An 18,223-nucleotide genomic window follows, 5' to 3' on the forward strand; every position below is an offset into this window, starting at 1 on the left:
AGCGCGCTGATGCTCTAAGGCACGGGAGGGCAAGGCAAGCCGCCGCCGCCAGAACGCTCGCGGTGGTCTCGGCGCCCACTGGCAGCCAACTGCTTGCCTGGCTGGGTTTTGGTTCATTGGCCCCAAGGAGGAGGGGCCCTGGCTAGGCAGCAGCGGGGCCCACAGTGGCCACCCGTCCTCCCACCTGTCCTAAGTCCGCTTCTCCCCCCGTCCACCCCAACTGCCTGGGGGCCGTGCCTCCTCTGGGGGAGACTCCTGCAACGGCTTCTGGGCCAAATCCGCCCCTGTGGGGGGCCTCCTCTGGCCTCCTCGCTACCCACAACACTGTCCTCTCACACACGGATTCTTCTATACAGACTCGCTCCAGGGGCGCCCCACCACTTGGAGAAAATGCCAAGTGCAGCCGCCGCAAGAGCGTTCCCGTCGGCTCAGCCCGGCCCATCCCTGGCGGGGGGATTCTACGGACAGTCTCAAGACCGATAAGGACTTCACAAAGCCAAAGGTGGACGACGACGGGCCAGGGAGGAAGGAGGCGGGTCACGAAGAAAGGAGCTCCTCAAGAACTGATGTGGCCGCTCCTGCCGTGAGAACAGAAACGACCACCCCCACGTTCGGGGCACTCATCGAGAGCGACCCGGCCCATCCAACGACCGACCGAAGCTGGCGTTCTGTCCAGAACAAGCCTCATTACGTCAGGGACTCGAGGTGAACCTCCTGGAACGGATGTACACAGTCTGCTGCCACCCCGGACGTACCCCTCACTGTCCAGCACGTCCTCGATGCTGGCCTTGGTGATGATGGCATCGTCGCACTTGAACCACTGGTCCTTGTGCTGCCGGATGAAGCTGGTGTAGTGGCCGCTCTCCAGGGTCCCTTGGTGGTTAACTACGGCAAACAGGGAGTACCTGGTACGGGAGCGCGCGAGCGGGGAGGCAAGGAGCAGTCAGGTTAGTCTTATCACCACCGGAAGCAGTCAGAAGCCTGCACAGTGCGCTGCCCACGGACCCCCATGGGAACATGCCATCACCCAGCGGGCACGCAGCCCACGCAGCTCTCGGGCTGCTTTGCGGGAACCATGTTTAGTGGAAGTGGGGACAGCAAGCCGCGCTGGGGATGCTGTAAGCACGCTGGCCGTTCTTTCTCCCACAGCAACGGTAAGTGGGTGGTGAAGGACAGAACAGAGGCCTTATTGCGGCGCCGGCGGAGGCAGGGGCCGAGGGGCCCCAAATCCAGACACTGAGCTCTTGCGCTAGCACGACTGTGGCCAGCGCAACCGCGCTCCCACACAGGGGCTGGGACCGAGGGGTCAGGCTCCTACATCGGGGAGCTCTACGGTGCAGGTGTGGAAAGTCCTTTCCCCACAGGGCTGCAGCATTTTCAACACGGGCGGAGGGGCGGCAGGCCAGTGGCCAAAGGAAAGAAGGGTTGTGCCATCAGGGCCCCCCTGCCGCCGCCCGTGCGGCCCACCAGTGGTCCCACGCTCCCCACTCACACTGGAGACGCCCAGCGCCAACCCACGAGGTGCCCCTTACTTATTGTCATTGTTGAGACTGTCCGTTAGCTGCTGGTACTGTCCATTCATCCTGCTCTCTTTGCTGGAACAAAGAACAGCAGTTCATCAGTATCATGTAAAATAGTTAATCAAGCAGACGCACGGCTCGAACGACGGTACCGCTACCCCGGGGGCCTCCTCTGCCAGTCGGGGCACTCGGTGCACTTTAGACATGCTTTCTAATTCTTCCAGCAACTCTGCTTGCTAGGGGAAGACTATCCCCTTGCTAGGGGAAGACTATCCCGGTGGAGGCCGGGCCGGAGAACGGACTCCACCTCGCGGCTTCCAGCCAAGTTCGTGGTGATCTGCTACAGTGGCCACAGGAGACACACGAGCGAGCGTCGCGGTGATTTGCAGGGGACATTTTACGTGGTCTGGGATGTCGAGATTTGAAAACGACAGAAGCGGAATCGACAAGTGCGCCATCAGGCTGTATCCAAACTCAGTTCCGTCAGCGGCAGCGCCGCCCTCCGTGACCGCCCCCCCCCCCCCATGCTCGCCACGTCTGACAGCGGATGAAGGACCGCGGGCGAAAACCGGAAGCCAAAGCACACAGCTGAGGAAACTCAACTGTGTCCTGGGTTAAGATCAGGGTCAAGGTGCAGTTGGAGCAGATATGCTTCTGTCAGCCTCCACGCAGGCTCACGGGGAACCGGTGCCGATCACAGACCCTACGGAACCACGGCCCTCCCGGTCACACAGTGTCCCCAGTCATACCTGGACGCCATGAAGGGGGTCATGTCCAGTTCCAGGGGGAAGGACACGTACGTGGTGATCTTCCGTCTCAGTTTGGCCGAGTGTTCGAATCGCTACAGGAATTGGGGAGACAAGGCAAGGATGAAGGTATAGGGTTTCCTCCAATGGGGCTTCTCTGGACACTCCCGAAAGTGCGCTTTTCAGTTTCTGGCCCCATCTAGAGCTTACAGACTCAGTAACACGGTACTGAGCCATACAAATCTAATTTATGGGGTTCAAAAATGGAGTCTTGAAAAGATGGGATTGTTCAAAGCGACTGACGCCAAGTGTGCACAAAAGTAATCTTACAACAGAACCGGCAAAGTGCAAGGTGGAAGGAAACAGAACGTTCGTAAGCTCCAGGAGCAAAAACGGACATACCGTTCCTTTCAGCAAAGACATTCCTTCGACTAGACCGGGGCCCGCAAGCCAGGAACAGTTTGGGTTTTGTGTTGAAAGGCTCACAGAATAAAACACAGACCATAAAACAAAGGTTCTATGAGACCACGAAGCCTAAAGCATTTACTATCTGACCTTCTACAGAAAAAGCTGACTGACCCCTAGACTAGACCGTAACGCTTAGGGTCCTGTTTGCTTTTAAGTAAAGGAAAACCAGAAAACTTCGGTGTTGGGGGGAGGGTGGGGAATCTCGGGAGGGGGAGGAGTAAATTCTTAACCCCCGCCCCCGGGGAGAATAACTCACACCCTACTTTCATTATGAAGTAATTACTCCAGTTCACCATAAGCCTCTCTGCGCAGAAAACGTGGGAGGCGGGGGCGGGGGGGGAGTCACGAGTTACTACCTTCTCGTGCCTTCCGCGCTCTTTACAGGGTCACTGCACTTACGAAACGTCCTTCTGTGCAGCAAACCCACAGGCTCCGAGCGAACATACTGGGGATCACACAGTAGGTGTCCCGCTGCAGCCTGCTCTCTGGAAAGCTTACTTTGAGGTGGAAACAGGCTACGATGGGCACTTTCTTCATGGTAAGCTGCTTCGTGGACTCCTGGTAGCTATGGCAGCCGCTGCATTTGATCTTCGCACCGCTTCCTAAGTGCTCGGGTCTGGTAAACCTGCAAGACATTCCAACGAGACGGTTTCAGGGAAAAGAAGGTGGGAGAGGTAAGAGAGGAAAAAAACCGAAAATAATTATTAAATCACTTTCAGTGGGTTAATCTCCTGACTGAAAACACACGTCCAGTTAGGGTTGTTTATAATTTCACAACGGAAAAAAGAACAAACGATTTCTTCCTTCATCTGTTCCCCTCATCACTTTAAACACGATCTTAATTTTTTTTTTTAATTTAAAAGTCTGTTCAAATAGTAATTTTCTAACGACCGTAAGACCCAGTAATTTGAATTTCAGAAAAACAAGAACTTGTGTTCATGCAAACGACTGAACGCAAATGTTTTTAGCAGCTGTGTCTCTAACAGCCAAAAAAACCTGGCAGCAGTCAGGAGCTCTCCAGCTGTGCAGACGGTTAAAGGGACGGCGATGTGACCCCCGTGGAATACTCGTCGGCCACCAACAGGGACAAGCTACGGACACTCGACCTGAATGAATCTCCAGAGACTTATGGCGGGGAGCCTGGGGGAGGTGATCCAGGAGGTTCCATGTTCTAGGATTCCATTTACATAACATTCTCGGAAAGTTGAATTTACACCAATGGAGGACAGATTCCCCGGCCACCGGGGGTCACGAGGCAGTGGTGGCGGGAGGGACCTGGAAGGATGGAAATGCCTTGCATCTTGACTGCATGGATGTCAATATACCGACCATGACCTTGTACTGTAACTGGGGGAGACTCAGTGGAGGGTACTCAGTCATTCCTTTTAAGTGCACGTGCATCTGTATCTCAAAATAAAAGTTAAATTCTAAAAACGGGGAAATGATCCTTATTGAGTGATGAAGACAGACCACGACACAGCAAGGTTGCGCTAAGGAAGTCAGCGAGCATTTCCAGCACCGGTGGTGGCTACTAAGAGAAAAACCCATAAAACAGATGTTTCAATATAATTTATGCCAAATTTTTTAAGTTGAAGGCTGAAACACGGGGCACCTGGGTGGCTCAGTTGTTAAGCGTCTGCCTTCGGCCCAGGGCGTGATCCCAGAGTCCTGGGATCGAGCCCCACATCAGGCTCCTCCACTGGGAGCCTGCTTCTTCCTCTCCCACTCCCCCTGCTTGTGTTCCCGTGTTCCCTCTCTCGCTGGCTGCCTCTGTCAAATAAATAAATTTTAAAAATCTTGAAAAAAAAAAGGAAAGAAAGAAAGCTGAAAACAAAGTTCATCTTTTCCCAACCGGTCTCGAAATCTTTGTTTCTCCTTCAGAAATTCCATCATCTCAGCAGGGCAAGCCAATGCCCCCTCCTGACCACAGCTGACCCCGCCTGCCCCGGGAGGTGCCCCAGAAGCGGGAAGCCGAGGGAAGCCGAGGACAGCAGCCAGATCTCGTAGGGAGGAACACGGGACAAGGCGTCTGAGCGTGTCTGCCACAACCTGCAAGAACTAGCCCACAAATGCACGCGGCGAAGGCCACAGTGTGCGTCACTCTGTGAAAAACGATCTTGTCTTTTCAACACAGAAACAGCAAGGAAACCAAAGGGGGGCTGAAGCGTATGGATTTGCAAGGGATTGTGAAACCAGTCAACCAAAGGGAACGTGCATACCTTGTCTGGGTCCTGAGTTGGACAAACTGTACGGAACAGTTTATTACAAAAACAATCAGGGTAGCTTGAGCAGCGGGAACCTGACTGGAAGAGAGAAGCACCTGCCCACGTTTATAGCAAAGGCTCTGGAGACGCGTGACTCACCGCACACCACCCCATAACCCAGTTTTCCACCTCAAACCCGTCTGGCCCCAGCCCAACCAAACTGCTCAGGGACACACCGGGGGCCGCAAGCGCTTCCCTGGCGTCTGGACGAGCTTCTCCCGTCCGCGCTGGAGGCGGCAGCGACTAGCACTCAGACCGTGTGTCCCCGGCGGGCAGAGAGAGCACCGCGCACTGAGGAACAGCGCGGACCTGCGGAGCGGGAAGCCCAGTGTCAGCCCCCAGCAGAAATGAGGCAGAGGGGACTGTGCCGTCCTGCGAGCATTCAGGAAGCAGGTGTCCCAAGGTGGAAAGCAAAGCGCCCGAGGCAACAGACCTACCAAGCCGGGCTGCGAAGAACACTTCTTTGTAGGGGGCCCCCCCGCCCCTTCCCCCGTGAAGGAAGGAGGCGCCCCTGAGGCTCGCGCTGCAGGAACGCTCCTGAGACGCAGCCTTCCGCGGCCTGTCAAGTCAGACTGGGGCTGTGGACACTTCACCTGCCCTCGAATCTGGAAACACGTGCATCAGCCCGTTATCACCACTCTGCTAACTGGTACCCATTATTCAACGGAGCGATAAGGCCACCCTTCCCGAGAACGTGTACGTTAAAGACGGTAGCATGCCAGGACAGCATAAAATGCCGAGTCCGACGTCCTCTCTCGAGGTTTTTCTCATTTTTTACACTTCGGGAAGTTCCTGGTATCTTGTCATTTTCCCTTCCATGTGCAATGGCCCTGAAAGCTGAAATCCACATACCCCCAAATCCTTGTCCTCTCTGCCAAACTACGCTAGCTTTCTGACACCAGATATGTCAACCAAACCTGCTTCAACACTAGGAGAATGTCCCACAACGTCACGTACGAGGAGGATCTGGCTTAAATTCACATAACCGTGAGTCGAGAATGGAAGGACCACGGCGCTCAACCCGCGTATCTTCCCACCGCTCCACCCGCACTTGAGGATTTCCAAACCTCCGTGGGAGGCACGGACCATCTTCCTTCATGAGTGCTACCACAAGTCTGGGTACCCGACCTAGGCTCGACCAGTTAGATCCCCGTCCTGAGGCCTCTGTATCTGGAAAGGTCATTCTCAAGCGGCATCCGTAGGAAGTCCGGTCTCGCCAGGAGCGGCAGCTGCACTGCACGTGAGAGCAGCGGGCCGGCAGCGGGCTGCCCGGGTCTGGAGACCGGTCCCCAAGCCTCGCACGCTGACCACCTGTTTGCTCAGCTGGGTCTTCAGCCTTCCCGTGGATGCGGTGAACTAGCCTGGACCTTCACCCGCCTAAGCTCGGCAGAGTCCACTTCTGCCGCCCGCCCGCCTGCAAGCACTCCAGCCTGGCAAATGCATGTGCGCCCTCAGCATGCGTCCGGGAGAAGAGCATCCCCAGGTGAGGCGTGGCACGGGGGGACGGGGGGACGGGGGGACGGGGACAGGAAGGCAGTACGAGACAGTCTCCTCCCCGAATAGGCCGCATTTCAACCCGGACTGAGGAAACACAGTGCAGAGAGTAAAGAGTGGAGACAGCAATATAGTGACGAGAGCCAAGGGCACAGCCCGAGGCCATCCCAGGAGGGGCACAGACACCCAGGGAAGCAACTGGCTGTGCTGAGGGCTCCCCCGTCACTGGGGCCGACTGTGCTCCCGCCGAGTCTACCGCCTCCCCGAAGGGTGCGAGAGTACGGGGTGAGCATTCCCTCAAGCAGCTCCCGAGGCGTGACAGCCACCCAGCTGCCCCCCGCACCGCGTGCCTTCATGAAACACTCGAGGACCTGGAGGGTCGAGCTACGGAACTCCATCTGCCTCGACTTCCTCCCGCCGGCTTTGCAATCTGCTCTCAACGTAACTTGGAAAGAGCCCCTTTGCTGTTCACATGAACTCGACGTGAACGTGCTCCGTCCCTCCTCGGCCACTCGGCCGCTGACCCAGCCCCGCTGGCCCTCATCAACAGCTCCGGGTGCATCTCAGTGTGGCAAGGGGGGCTGCCCCCTCCATGCCCGCTTGGTAGGCAAAGGTTTACTGAAACGTACAAATATGTTTAACGGAGTTGTAAACACTCCCTTCAAAAATGGTGGGCTTTTCAGTTTGGATGTTTTGCTTGGTTTACAAATTCCAAGTCTGATGCCCCATTTACATCTGGACTTATCAGGGTGAGGAACTGATGTGTTTAAAAATTCTCAACATACCCCTTTGAGCCTGCTGACCACACGGCAACACAGAAACCAAGAAGCCTGTCCCTCTTCACAAGGAACACCCCTGCTCAAGGACACCCCTGCAGCGACCTTCAACGTGAGCAAAAGAAAATAAAGAATGTAGGGACTCCTGGGCGGCTCAGTCGTTAAGCATCTCCCTCTGGCTCAGGGCATGATCCCAGGGTCCTGGGATCGAGCCCCGCATCAAGCTCCTCCACTGGGAGCCTGCTTCTTCCTCTCCCACTCCCCCTGCTTGTGTTCCCTCTCTCAAATAAATAAAACCTTCAAAAAGAAAGAAAGAGAGAGAAAGAAGAGAAAAGAAGGAAAGGAAGGGAAAAAGAAAAGAAAAGAAAGAAAGAAAAGGAAAAGAAAGAAAAGAAAAGAAAGAAAAAGCAAAGAGCGTAAAACAGTAAAGTCAATGAGAATAGCTTACAAAGGGGTCTCTAGTCTCTCTGCCACAATGTGTAAGAGCTACCTGAATACGCTGACAAGACTGTCCCCTAAACCCCAGTGCTTGTCTCAGGTGGAAATACGGTGAACGGATATGCGCCACGCACACAGGCCAATCGCCTGCAGGAAGGGCCCCGCCAGACGCCGGTGCAGGTTATCAGCCACAGGGGACAGTCTCCGGCTCTCGGGTACCCTACCCCATGCGTGGGGTGGAAGGCGGCCGTGACACACACACGCTCCTCGCAAAGCTGGGTGAACACGACAGTCATCTTGCAAACACGTGACAGACACTACAAGCTGCTGGGCACCGACCGCCGCCGCCTGCCGCCAGTCCTGTCTTGTCTCGTTATCTACACCGGACACGTGAAAGAAAATTCTACCGGGGCCATGGGTGGCCCTGAATTTCTTCGGAATTTCCCGACCATCCACTACCCCTGAAGAGCCTCAAGGTGGGAGAGACAAGTGCCTGCAAAGACAGACCGCTCTTGGGTTCCAGAGGCGCCGGCGGCTTTCTTACCTTCGCAAGCAGTCCGTAAGCGTCGTGGTTCCCGCTACGTGGCTTTCCCCGTTCACCACGCTGCCCTCACTCCCGGGGCTCAGGGGCCAGAACGGGGTGGAAGAGCCAGGCAGATCCAAACTGATGTCCCAGAAGGGGTCTATGGTGGTAGAGACTCCGCTAGAAGAAAGAGGAGACACACACACAGGTGAGAACGGACGGCCACGCCGCCTGAGGCAGCCCCCGGCTGACGGCACCGCATCCTCTCACAGCTGTCCTTCCACCCAAATGACACAGAAGGTCAGGAAACGCAGGGCAGCTCCCAGCCGACGCGCCCTGGGCTCCCAAGCGGGCCGTACGGAGGGACAGCAGGTGAACCACTCCAGGCACAGGCCGCTCCAGAGCAACGGTTTCCGAACCCAGGAGGTCGTCACAATCATTTTGGGGTTTTTTGAAAACAGAAACCCGGGGGCCCCACGTCCAGTTCTGAATTGACGGGTCTGCGTCACCAGCCTCCAGCTGCAGACCACGAGTGCAGGCGCTAACTCAGAGCTCCAAGCACGCTGCCCGTCGAGAGCACACGCCGAGCAGGCACCGCAGGCTGAGCGGGGCCCCGGGACGCTCTACGTAACACGGCCGGGTCCCTCCTAGCGACGGATGTGAAGGACGGGCTGGGAACTTCACTCCAGATATTTCAACAGGACATAAACCCCAGACAACCTCCTACTGACGGAATTCAGTAGCGCAGAGCCCACAAGGAGGTTCCTTAAAACCGAGAGTCTAAACACTGGGGCAGTGCCCACGACGGCGTCTACGTCACAGAAACCTGCGTGCACGACCCAGGCAAAACCGCTCCCCTTCCGGTATCTACTCTACCCTCTACCAGCTGCAAGTGGGAATCCAGCAGAGGTTCCGAAATCACTTGAGTGGATCGTGACCAGGGTTTTTTAAAACCCTGAAATGGAAGAAAAAAACAGGAGTGTGCATGGAGTTGAAAGGGAGGGTTCTTGCAACCTCGCCGATCAGTGCATCCCCCTCCTAGAAATCAAAGCTCTGCACGCTGAGCGAAGACCACTGCTGTGAACCGTCAGGGACACCACTGGAGAACACAGGAAGGAAACTGTGACATGAAAAGCAACACACGTGGGGTGCGCCAGTCCCTCTGGAAGGCAGGGCTCGCTTATTTAGCTCCTGGTAGAGCAGAGAGGTGGGGGGAAGGTTCAGGGCACACCCCGCGGTGTGCACGGGAACAAAGACAGGCCCGGGGACCCCGCTCCGGACAAGCTGCAGTGCCCAGGGTGACCGGCTCCCCTGTGGGTCTTCTCTACTTCTCTACCACGGCTGTCTGACCTCCACTTGTCCTGCTTCACATCTGCTTGCCGCTGCAGAGGCTCCCGTGTTTACCCACACATCACCACCTACTTACCTACACATCGCCAAAGAGGCACAGGCACGGAGATGCCGACTAAACTTTTGGCTCTAAGTGTTCAACTTTTAAAACCTGCTCAGAACACAACAGTTTGGGGCGCCTGGGTGGCACAGCGGTTAAGCGTCTGCCTTCGGCTCAGGGCGTGATCGGCGTTATGGGATCGAGCCCCACATCAGGCTCCTCTGCTATGAGCCTGCTTCTTCCTCTCCCACTCCCCCTGCCTGTGTTCCCTCTCTCGCTGGCTGTCTCTATCTCTGTGGAATAAATAAAATCTTAAAAAAAAAAAAAAAAAAAAGAATACAGTTTTATTAGCTGAACATGTCCCACGAGGTTCAAAAAGCAGCACCCAGAATCGAGTCGGTCTCACGGGCAGGCCCTGGGGTCCCCCATCACGGTCTGGCCAGCACCGCCCAGGCGGCCTCTCGCGTTCCAGAACACTGGGCGTCGTGCGGGAGCCTCGCACTTACTGGCAGACTTGGCAGGTGACGTCCGACTGCAGCCCGCCCGTGAAGATCTGGTCTATGATGCAGTTGCAGTGGTTGGGGTTGTTGGCCTTCTTCCCATTATCGTCACCTGGGGAAAGATCGCAGCTGTGTGACTGGCACCTGTGCCCCAAGTCCGCAAGTCTGCAAGAGCCACGGACCCAGAGCACGAGGCCATTCACCGGCAGTGGCTGATGAAGCCGAAATGCCGGAACTTCACAAGAGCGCAGGAGGATCCTTATTCAAACAGGCAGATTGGCGGGAAAAGAGGAAACAACCCAGCTGGCTTATTTTCAATTTTCTTCTTTTTCTCCATTCCCTAAGATGGGCTTGGCTTCTAGCTAGGTACCAGGATGTAGCTAACACGCAGTCACTGGGGAGAGCTAGCGAGTCCCCCTTCCCGCGCACAACAACTGAACAGTCCTGCAGTGGCACGGAGGGCCTGGCTGCGGGCCGTGAACCAGCAAAGCCGGAGGAGGACTAGAACACCCTGCTTCTGACGAGAAGAGCCACAGGTTTCCTGTGACGTGTGAAACGAACTATGTCAGAGAAGCGGAATACCGTCACCGCATCGTGCCTCCGTCAGATGAACGTTTTCATGGCAAGGCATCTGAAGCCGCTGATTTTTAGGACAGACTAAGGCTGGTTACAGAAGTCTCCTGATTACCCTCAAGTGCTTGGAATAATTGATTAGTCCTACACCGCGGCTCTTTTCTAAGGCTCTCACCTAAGCCATTAAGCACTGTTTATTGGGTTCTGTGGGTGAGCACTGAAAGGATGTGTGTTTTTCAGGAGAAAAACATTTAAGTACACACAAAAGCCAGAACCCAAAGCCAGGGCAGCTGATGAGAACAAGCCAGGTATCTTACCTGGAGTTTCGCTCGCCTCTAAGTTGTAATGTCAGACAACACGGGGCATGTGGGCGAGCAGCCCCGTGACTAGAGAGAGGCTGAGCGGGGCCAGGAGGAAGCCTGGAAAACAGAGCTGTGGTCTAACAGAATCACCTACAACCCGCTGTTCCAGGTACCTTGGTCGCCCCGACATGTCAGCTACACCTGCATGTGCTCCCTGAACCGGCAGCATGAGTGTCCCCGGGGACCCATCAGGAATGGAAACCACGACCACCGAACAGAAACAGCAGCCAACCCTCCGGGGGACTCTGACCCACACTCAGGTTCGAGAATCCCCCCTTGGCTGATCCCTGTGTCAGCACACTTCGGCGGAGGGCCGTCCGACTGGGAGACGGCGAGGGCAGGAGGAGGAAGCCGCGGTGGCTTATTAAGTCCTGTCTCCTGCCCCGAGCCCGAAAAGCTGCTGCCCCCTGTCCCCTTCCCCAGACTATCCAAACCCACCCACGTCTGAGACCCCTGGGGAGACTGCCCCCTTCTGGGGGCCGGGCTGTGGGACAGAAGCCAAGATCCCGTGAGATCCTGAGACTTTAAAAAGCCCTTAGCTGGACCCCAACATGAGCGTGACTTGGGGTCAGGAAAGCACTGGGGAGTGTGTAGGTCCAGTTTCGTATTCTCAGCTCTCTCTGGTGACCTTAGAGCCACGATCAGTCCTTCTGGAGACCCCACAAGGGGAGGGAGCCAGTGCTGATGGTTCAGCCGCGTTTGGAGCGTATGTGGAAGTTTCTGGCCTGCCAGGGGCCACGATATCCCAGAGGAACTGCAGACCGGCTCCCTCACAATCAGGCCGAGAGGAAGCGGCAGCAGAGAACTCGAGGCAAAGGCCCATCAAGGACCGAGGGCTCTGTTCACTGTTACGGGTTTTACAGGACCACCTGCCATGCTGTTCCCCTCCCACCCAGCAAGGTCGGAGCACAACACCCCAAACTGTTCCCTCCTCTCTTAACCTGTGAGAGCCTCTCCGGGGTCTGAATGGGGATAAACAATACAATCAGAACACAAGCGCCATAGCAGAGCCCCACGGTGGAGGGCGGGAGCGCGCCGCACCTTTGCAGTGCCGGTGCAGGACGTCCAGGGCGGCGATGAGGAACTCGTGCGCGTCCTGCTGCTCGTACCCCGCCAGGTGCCGTGCGTGAGTCCACACCAGGTGCAGCAACTTGTACGGGATGTGCGGGGAGCGGTGCCCCGAGTAGAACTGCTCGCAGAGAAAAGGGACACACGTCAGGAGTAAGTACTACTCTCTGAACACAAAGCACGCACAGTAAGAACACGTAACCTACAAGCTCTCGCTGCTGTTTTACGCCCCCTTTTCTTTTTTTTCAAAACGTATTTTTATGCCGACTCACTGGACTTTCTGAATCTATCATTTTGTCCCCTCCCCACAGTCGGTTTTCTACAGAGAAGCCAAAATGCTGAACCAGGAGTGCCCGATGCGGGAACACAGTGGGCAGCCGCCTAAGTGGGTGCAAAGGCTGCGATCCGAGGTACCGACGAAAACAGACACGGCCGAATCTGCCGGCTCCTCCGCGGGGCCCCTGAAGCACATCTGGGTGCTCTCAGCAGCCACGGGGCAGGCGCCGGTTCGGCAGCCGGGACAGCCTTTGGGTCACTAGGTGCAGGGGATCCCGCCTGGGACGCCGAGCCCAGGCCCGAGCTCTGTCCCACTGTGAGTGCGGGGCGGGGAGGTGAGGACAGGCACGGCCTGAGAGCAGCGAGGGTCCTCGCAGAACAGAACCTGATGTTCGGGGCTGAGGGCCACAAAGACAGGTGTTCTGGTGAAGCCCACCCAGGCCTGGCAAGAGAAGGGCCACTCTCCTTGAGAACAGAGGACGGCAGACAATGCAGGAGGGTGACACGACCACAGCATTTACAGACTAATGTCTTCCACCGGTTGTGCCCCTTCCGAAGGGCTCTTTCTCATCCTCCATGTCAGCACTGTGCCTCTAAGAGACTCCAACAGTCCCTAGCGATTCCCTTTGGCAAAAATGTTCCATGAGAAATTCACTGTGCAAGGTTTCAGAAACCTGCCTGCCTTTACTATGTCAACCTGATTTTTTTTTTTTTAAAGGAAAAGTACAAGCAGTTCCAGAAACGGTGCGCTGCCCACGTCACCAGCGCTCACCTCCTGAAAAAGCGAGGACATCTCGCAGACCAGACACGAGCTGGGGCTCTGCATCTCACACCTGTGCCGGTCGGAGAGGAAGAAGTCTCGCAGAAGCGGCGTGTGGGTGAGGGCCTGGACGATGCAGTTCATGAAGCAGGTGTTTCCCAGGTTGATCAGCCCCCGCAGCCCTGGGCAGAATAAACTTGAGTCTTCCTACAGGACAGACCATCAGGGCCCCAGGGCAGGGACCGCTTCCGTCCATCACCATGAGGCCCGCTGAGCCTACCGCAGCCCCCCCGCCCCGTGAGAACAGGTGTTCCAGACATCGTTGGGAGGGGGCGGGCAGCAATCGATGAACGACTTACACAGGGGCTTAAAGAGAGCTGTGCCACGGAATCCACCTGCTTACATCTAGTTTTAAACGCACTCAGAACAAACGGCTGCCCCGAGTGGGCCCCCACCTACCGATGGTGCAGTTGGAGGTGATCTTTCGCCTTTTCGGGTTGTGTTTCAGCAGTTCAAGCTCCCGTTTGGTGGGTTCCCAAGTTGAAAACTTCTCCCCAACACCTAAGCAGACGGAAGACAGTTGCAGGTGCCATGAGCTCAATTTTCATCGCATGCGTTTACAAACAAAAGCGATGAGGCTAGAATACGCATCAGCTTGCACTTCAGGGAGGGGCAGCCACAACACAGTCTCTCTACAAAAGTATTACATTGCCACGGGCTAAAAAGAACACTTAGAGGGAGTTTCTTTTAGAAAACGTGTGGCACATAAGGGGTTTCCGTGAGAAAGGCAACGCCTCTAGTTAACGCTGCCTTAACGCGAATGCCAAGATGCGGGTTTTCCGCAAAGCCTTTAATCCTTGAGCAGAGAGACTGCACCAGCCCCAGCGGGAAGTGCTACACTTGGCACTGAGATGTGGGGTCTGCCGTGATAGAGTGAAAGCAACACGGAGACGACGCACTCGCTGAAACACTGTTTGAAAATACATCGCGTTGAACAGCGGTACCCAAAAAAGATTCCTACCACGGACAGTGGTGCGGATGCTGACTGCCACACTTCATCTAAATACCTACTTGTTCCACGTGACCTAAAATTTCTGCAGAATTCAATGAACTTTAAAAGACCTATCTCACTGACACATGGAATTGTGGAAAGATTTTAGATGATTTCTGTTTTATTCTGGGCCATGCATTTCTTAGCTCCCGTGGGTGAAATGTTCTTCCCAAAGAAATCATACATTCAGACTTCATTGCAATGTTACTAAATTTTTGAGGGAGAAAAGAATAGGAAGCTGGTGACACAGACTGTTCTGCAGAAAAGGTCTGTTACGTTCAAACACTTCTAATCACTGAGAACACCTGTTTCTACTGTTCCATCTGCAAAAAATGGGGTTGTTTCAAAAGCAGAGCAATTACAGCCAAAAACTGTAAAGCAGACACTGGGTTTCTATGTTCTCTCTGTAAACAGTGACAGTTCTGCTCACTGAGAGATGCTCACTCGTCAAGTGGGATAAACGGTACCGCTCACTGTCGTGTGGTGAATAAACGTCTGCTGGAAATGAAAACTTACAAATGCGAGGAAACGAGAAAGAAAGAAATGCACACCAGGAAAACGGTGCATGCTGTTGTGTGCATCCCCACTATGCATCGGATGAAGCAAGCACGTGTGAGGAAGGACAGGGGAGCGGCGGCACCTGAGAAGCCCACACTGGTACCGGAGCTAGGAGGAAACATCGCCCCGGCTCCTGGCACAGAGCTCCTCAAACCCTTGCAAGTTCCTAAGTGATCAGAGAGCAAGGAGCATCCTGACTCCCGCGGGGCTCCCGGAAGGGGGCTGGCTGCGAGAGAGAGAGGGCCGCATGATGAGAGGAGATGCTTGGCATTTCCAGCCCTCCCCCCCCTTCCCTGCAGGGGGAGCCTGCGCACCTGTCTGGCCAGTCACCTCACCTGCTGCTCCTGGATCCCCAGCTGGCGCCCCCAGGAGGAAGCAAGCAGGTGGGGGGCTTCTTCCCAGCACATCAAGACCCAACCCGCCAAGACCCAGAGGCTATCCTCCCTACCCTGACTGTCTCCCCAGATTCCGATCTTTCTCTTGATAAGCTCTGCCCTCAAGGGAAGCCACCGCTAGGAGACACACCAGGCACATAAACCAAGGCAAAACCAAACCTTGCATTTTCCAAGCTTTCCGTTGCTCCTCTTTGGCAATGATTTCCATGTCTTTGTCATATATGTAGTCCTGACACAAAAAGCAGTAGATGCCGCCATACATAAGCTCTATGGCTGAAAGAGAAAGGAGGGACGAGGGATCAAACTCAGTGAGAAACTGAACGCTTAAGGTCACAAATGAAACATGTTTTAGACGTTTTACCGTTTCCACCATTTCCCTACTCTGAAACCACAGAAACCTCTTTTTATGAAAGGATTTATCCCTCCCACTTCAGACCTTTATCCTAAACAGGTGAGGGATGGGTATTTTCCCTGAAGCTCAGCACTTCGGAGGCCGAGGAATCTGAGAGAATGAGAGGCGTCACATCCATATTTTACAAAGGACCTCAAGTATTGGGACCCTCTGTCTAGCCTCTGAAAGACTGGTATTTAAAACAAGGGAAGGGATGCCTGGATGGCTCAGCCAGTTAAGTGTCTGCCTTGGGCTCACCCCCCATCCCACTTGTGCTCGTCCTCTCTTTCAAAAAAAAAAAGGGGGGGGACCTTCATTGAGTATGATCCGCTCCTAAGGATTCTTAGCCACCTGACATACAGAACTGCGTTTTGCTACGTCTAGAATTCCTGATATGATTACAAAAGGGAAGGTGACAGCTATTTGCCTACTCTTCCTTTAAGGACAGCGGTAAAGTATCCTCTACCCAGAAAATCTTCACGTCTTGACCCACAGAGCTGACTCCTGCCCGCCTGTGATTGGGTTTAATGCATTTTCTCAACTGCATCATCTATAGAAACTGGCTTAGTCACTTCATTATAAAGAAAGAGAAGCCTTTTAATTTAGGCACCTGGAAGGAAGGTGTCTCAACTCAACAATTAAAAAGAACTTTCTCCTGGCTCGGATTCGCCAAGCAACAGAAGGTGTCCGAGAGGGAATGGAGAAGGAAGAGCACAGACTGTGAATTACCAGGATTAATCCTAGCCCCGCCGAGGACTGGCTACGCACCTCTGATAAACTATCCCAGTTCTCTGAGCCTCAGCTTCCCATTCGGCGTCATGGTGATGGTAGCAGCACCAACACCTCATGGGTCTGTGTGGTGACTTTATAACTTAGCAGTTACACCCAGTGCACAGTAACGTCTTCATTAAGCACAGTTGCCAGGACCCAGATCAGTATATGGTGGTGGACCTTTCAAGTCCTCTAAAGCAGATGGATTAAAGCTCAATGTAAGAATCCCACACCCACCCCTGCCTCTTGCCCAAAACTGACAAAATTCCTACAAATCCTCTGAAAGTTCCCATCAAAGCTGTTGCAGAGCTTGGCAGCCCCTTGGCACTGCGTATTCCTTGAGCGGGTTAGTTCCCCACATGGGGATACCAAAGCCCGAGACAGACTACAGTGAGGACGACAGGAATTTTCAGGAAAGCAGAGGCATTCAATAAAAACTACATCAAGCGAGGTCCTAGCCCAAAGCCAGTGCTCAGCGGGGAGTCTGCTTGAGATTCTCTCTCCTTCCCTCTGTCTGCCCCTCCCCCCTTCTCTCTCAAATAAGTAAATAAATCTAAAAAAAAAAAATCACACACACACAAGCATACAGCCAACAGCACAACTACCAGCCCGCGGAAGGCATATAAATATTTCAATGTGCACTCAGGTCCTTCTAATCAAGCTCTTCTTCAAGGCACGTTTCCACACCCGACCCTTCACGCGCTGCGTCAAACTAATGATGCCAACCGTGGTGCCCAGACCACTCAGTGGGGGAAGAACCCCCTTCTCAACCAACAGTGGTGGGGGGACCAGAAATCCACAAACTACAGAATGAAGCTCAACCCTTACCCTCCCATCATACATAAAACTGAACTCAGAATGGATCGGCAATCTCCATAAAGCACTGAAAGTATGAAATTAGAAGAAAACCTGGGGGGGGTTAAGTCTTCATGACGTCAGATTTGGCAACGGACTCAGATCTGACACCAAAAACCCGAGCAACTAAAGGAAAAAAACTGGTAAACTGGGCTTCAGCAAAACTAGACTTTGTGCCTCAAAAGGGCATTATTAAGAAAGTGAAAAGACAACCCACAGAACGGGAGAAAATATCTGCAGAACGTGTATCCAGGAGACAAACAGACAGATACAGCAAAGAGGTGTGTGCACGTGTGCGTGTATATATATATATATATATTTCCAAAATAAATACGTATTCTCATGAGTACAACAAAAGGACAACCCAACCTAATTAAAAACATGAACAAGTGACTCGAACAGACATTTCTCCAAAGAAGAAATACAAAGGACCAAGCAGCACATGAAAAAGACATTTAACATCGATGGTCCCTGAGAAAATGCCAATCAAAGCCACAATAAGATGCCACTTCACGCCCATTATAATGGCCAGAGTTACTAAAAAAGAAAGTACATAAGTGCTGGCCAGTATGTGGAGAAACTGGAACGCCCATATACGGCTGGCGGGAAGAGAAAGCAGTACAGATACTGTGGGCAAGTCTGGTGGCCCCACAAAAAATTCAACACAGACTCAGCATGTGACCCTGCCGTCTCACTCCTAAGCACAGATCGAAAAGAAACAAAAACGTATGTGCACACGAACTCACACGTGAGTGTTTACACAGCATCACTCGTAAGGGCCAAAAGGTGGAAACAACCCAAATATCCACTAATGGACAAAAAGATGAACAAAATATGGGAGACCCACACCACGCGAGAGTCCCTCACACATACAAAGGAACGATTCCTGATGCATGCTACAGCATGGATGAACCCCAAAAACACGCTACAGAAAGCAGCCAGACACACGGGGCCATCTACTGTATCACCCCCTTTATAAATATTCAGAATAGGCAGCTTCAGAGACAAAAAGCAGATTAGTGACTGCCAGGGACTGGGGGTGGG

General features: G+C 54.1%; 1 protein-coding gene and 1 long non-coding RNA gene across 2 annotated transcripts in view; one reads left to right on the forward strand and one right to left on the reverse strand.

Annotated features, from left to right (window-relative positions):
• Positions 1-18,223, reverse strand: part of USP22 (ubiquitin specific peptidase 22) — a 40,536-nt gene that overhangs the window by 3,157 nt on the left and 19,156 nt on the right. The window contains exons 3-12 of the mRNA XM_034647254.1: positions 15,322-15,435; positions 13,618-13,719; positions 13,171-13,340; positions 12,096-12,243; positions 10,126-10,231; positions 8,251-8,409; positions 3,233-3,359; positions 2,270-2,361; positions 1,533-1,595; positions 756-905 (exon numbers count right to left, since the gene is read on the reverse strand). Of these exons, the coding sequence (XP_034503145.1) occupies positions 756-905; positions 1,533-1,595; positions 2,270-2,361; positions 3,233-3,359; positions 8,251-8,409; positions 10,126-10,231; positions 12,096-12,243; positions 13,171-13,340; positions 13,618-13,719; positions 15,322-15,435 (1,231 nt within the window). The remainder of the gene's footprint in view (positions 1-755; positions 906-1,532; positions 1,596-2,269; positions 2,362-3,232; positions 3,360-8,250; positions 8,410-10,125; positions 10,232-12,095; positions 12,244-13,170; positions 13,341-13,617; positions 13,720-15,321; positions 15,436-18,223) is intronic.
• Positions 12,142-13,227, forward strand: LOC117796992. Its single transcript, XR_004621804.1, has 3 exons — positions 12,142-12,275; positions 12,434-12,532; positions 13,117-13,227. It is a non-coding gene; the product is annotated as an uncharacterized LOC117796992 (long non-coding RNA).

Source organism: Ailuropoda melanoleuca, chromosome 17, assembly GCF_002007445.2.
Source record: "Ailuropoda melanoleuca isolate Jingjing chromosome 17, ASM200744v2, whole genome shotgun sequence".
Classification (NCBI taxonomy): domain Eukaryota; kingdom Metazoa; phylum Chordata; class Mammalia; order Carnivora; family Ursidae; genus Ailuropoda; species Ailuropoda melanoleuca.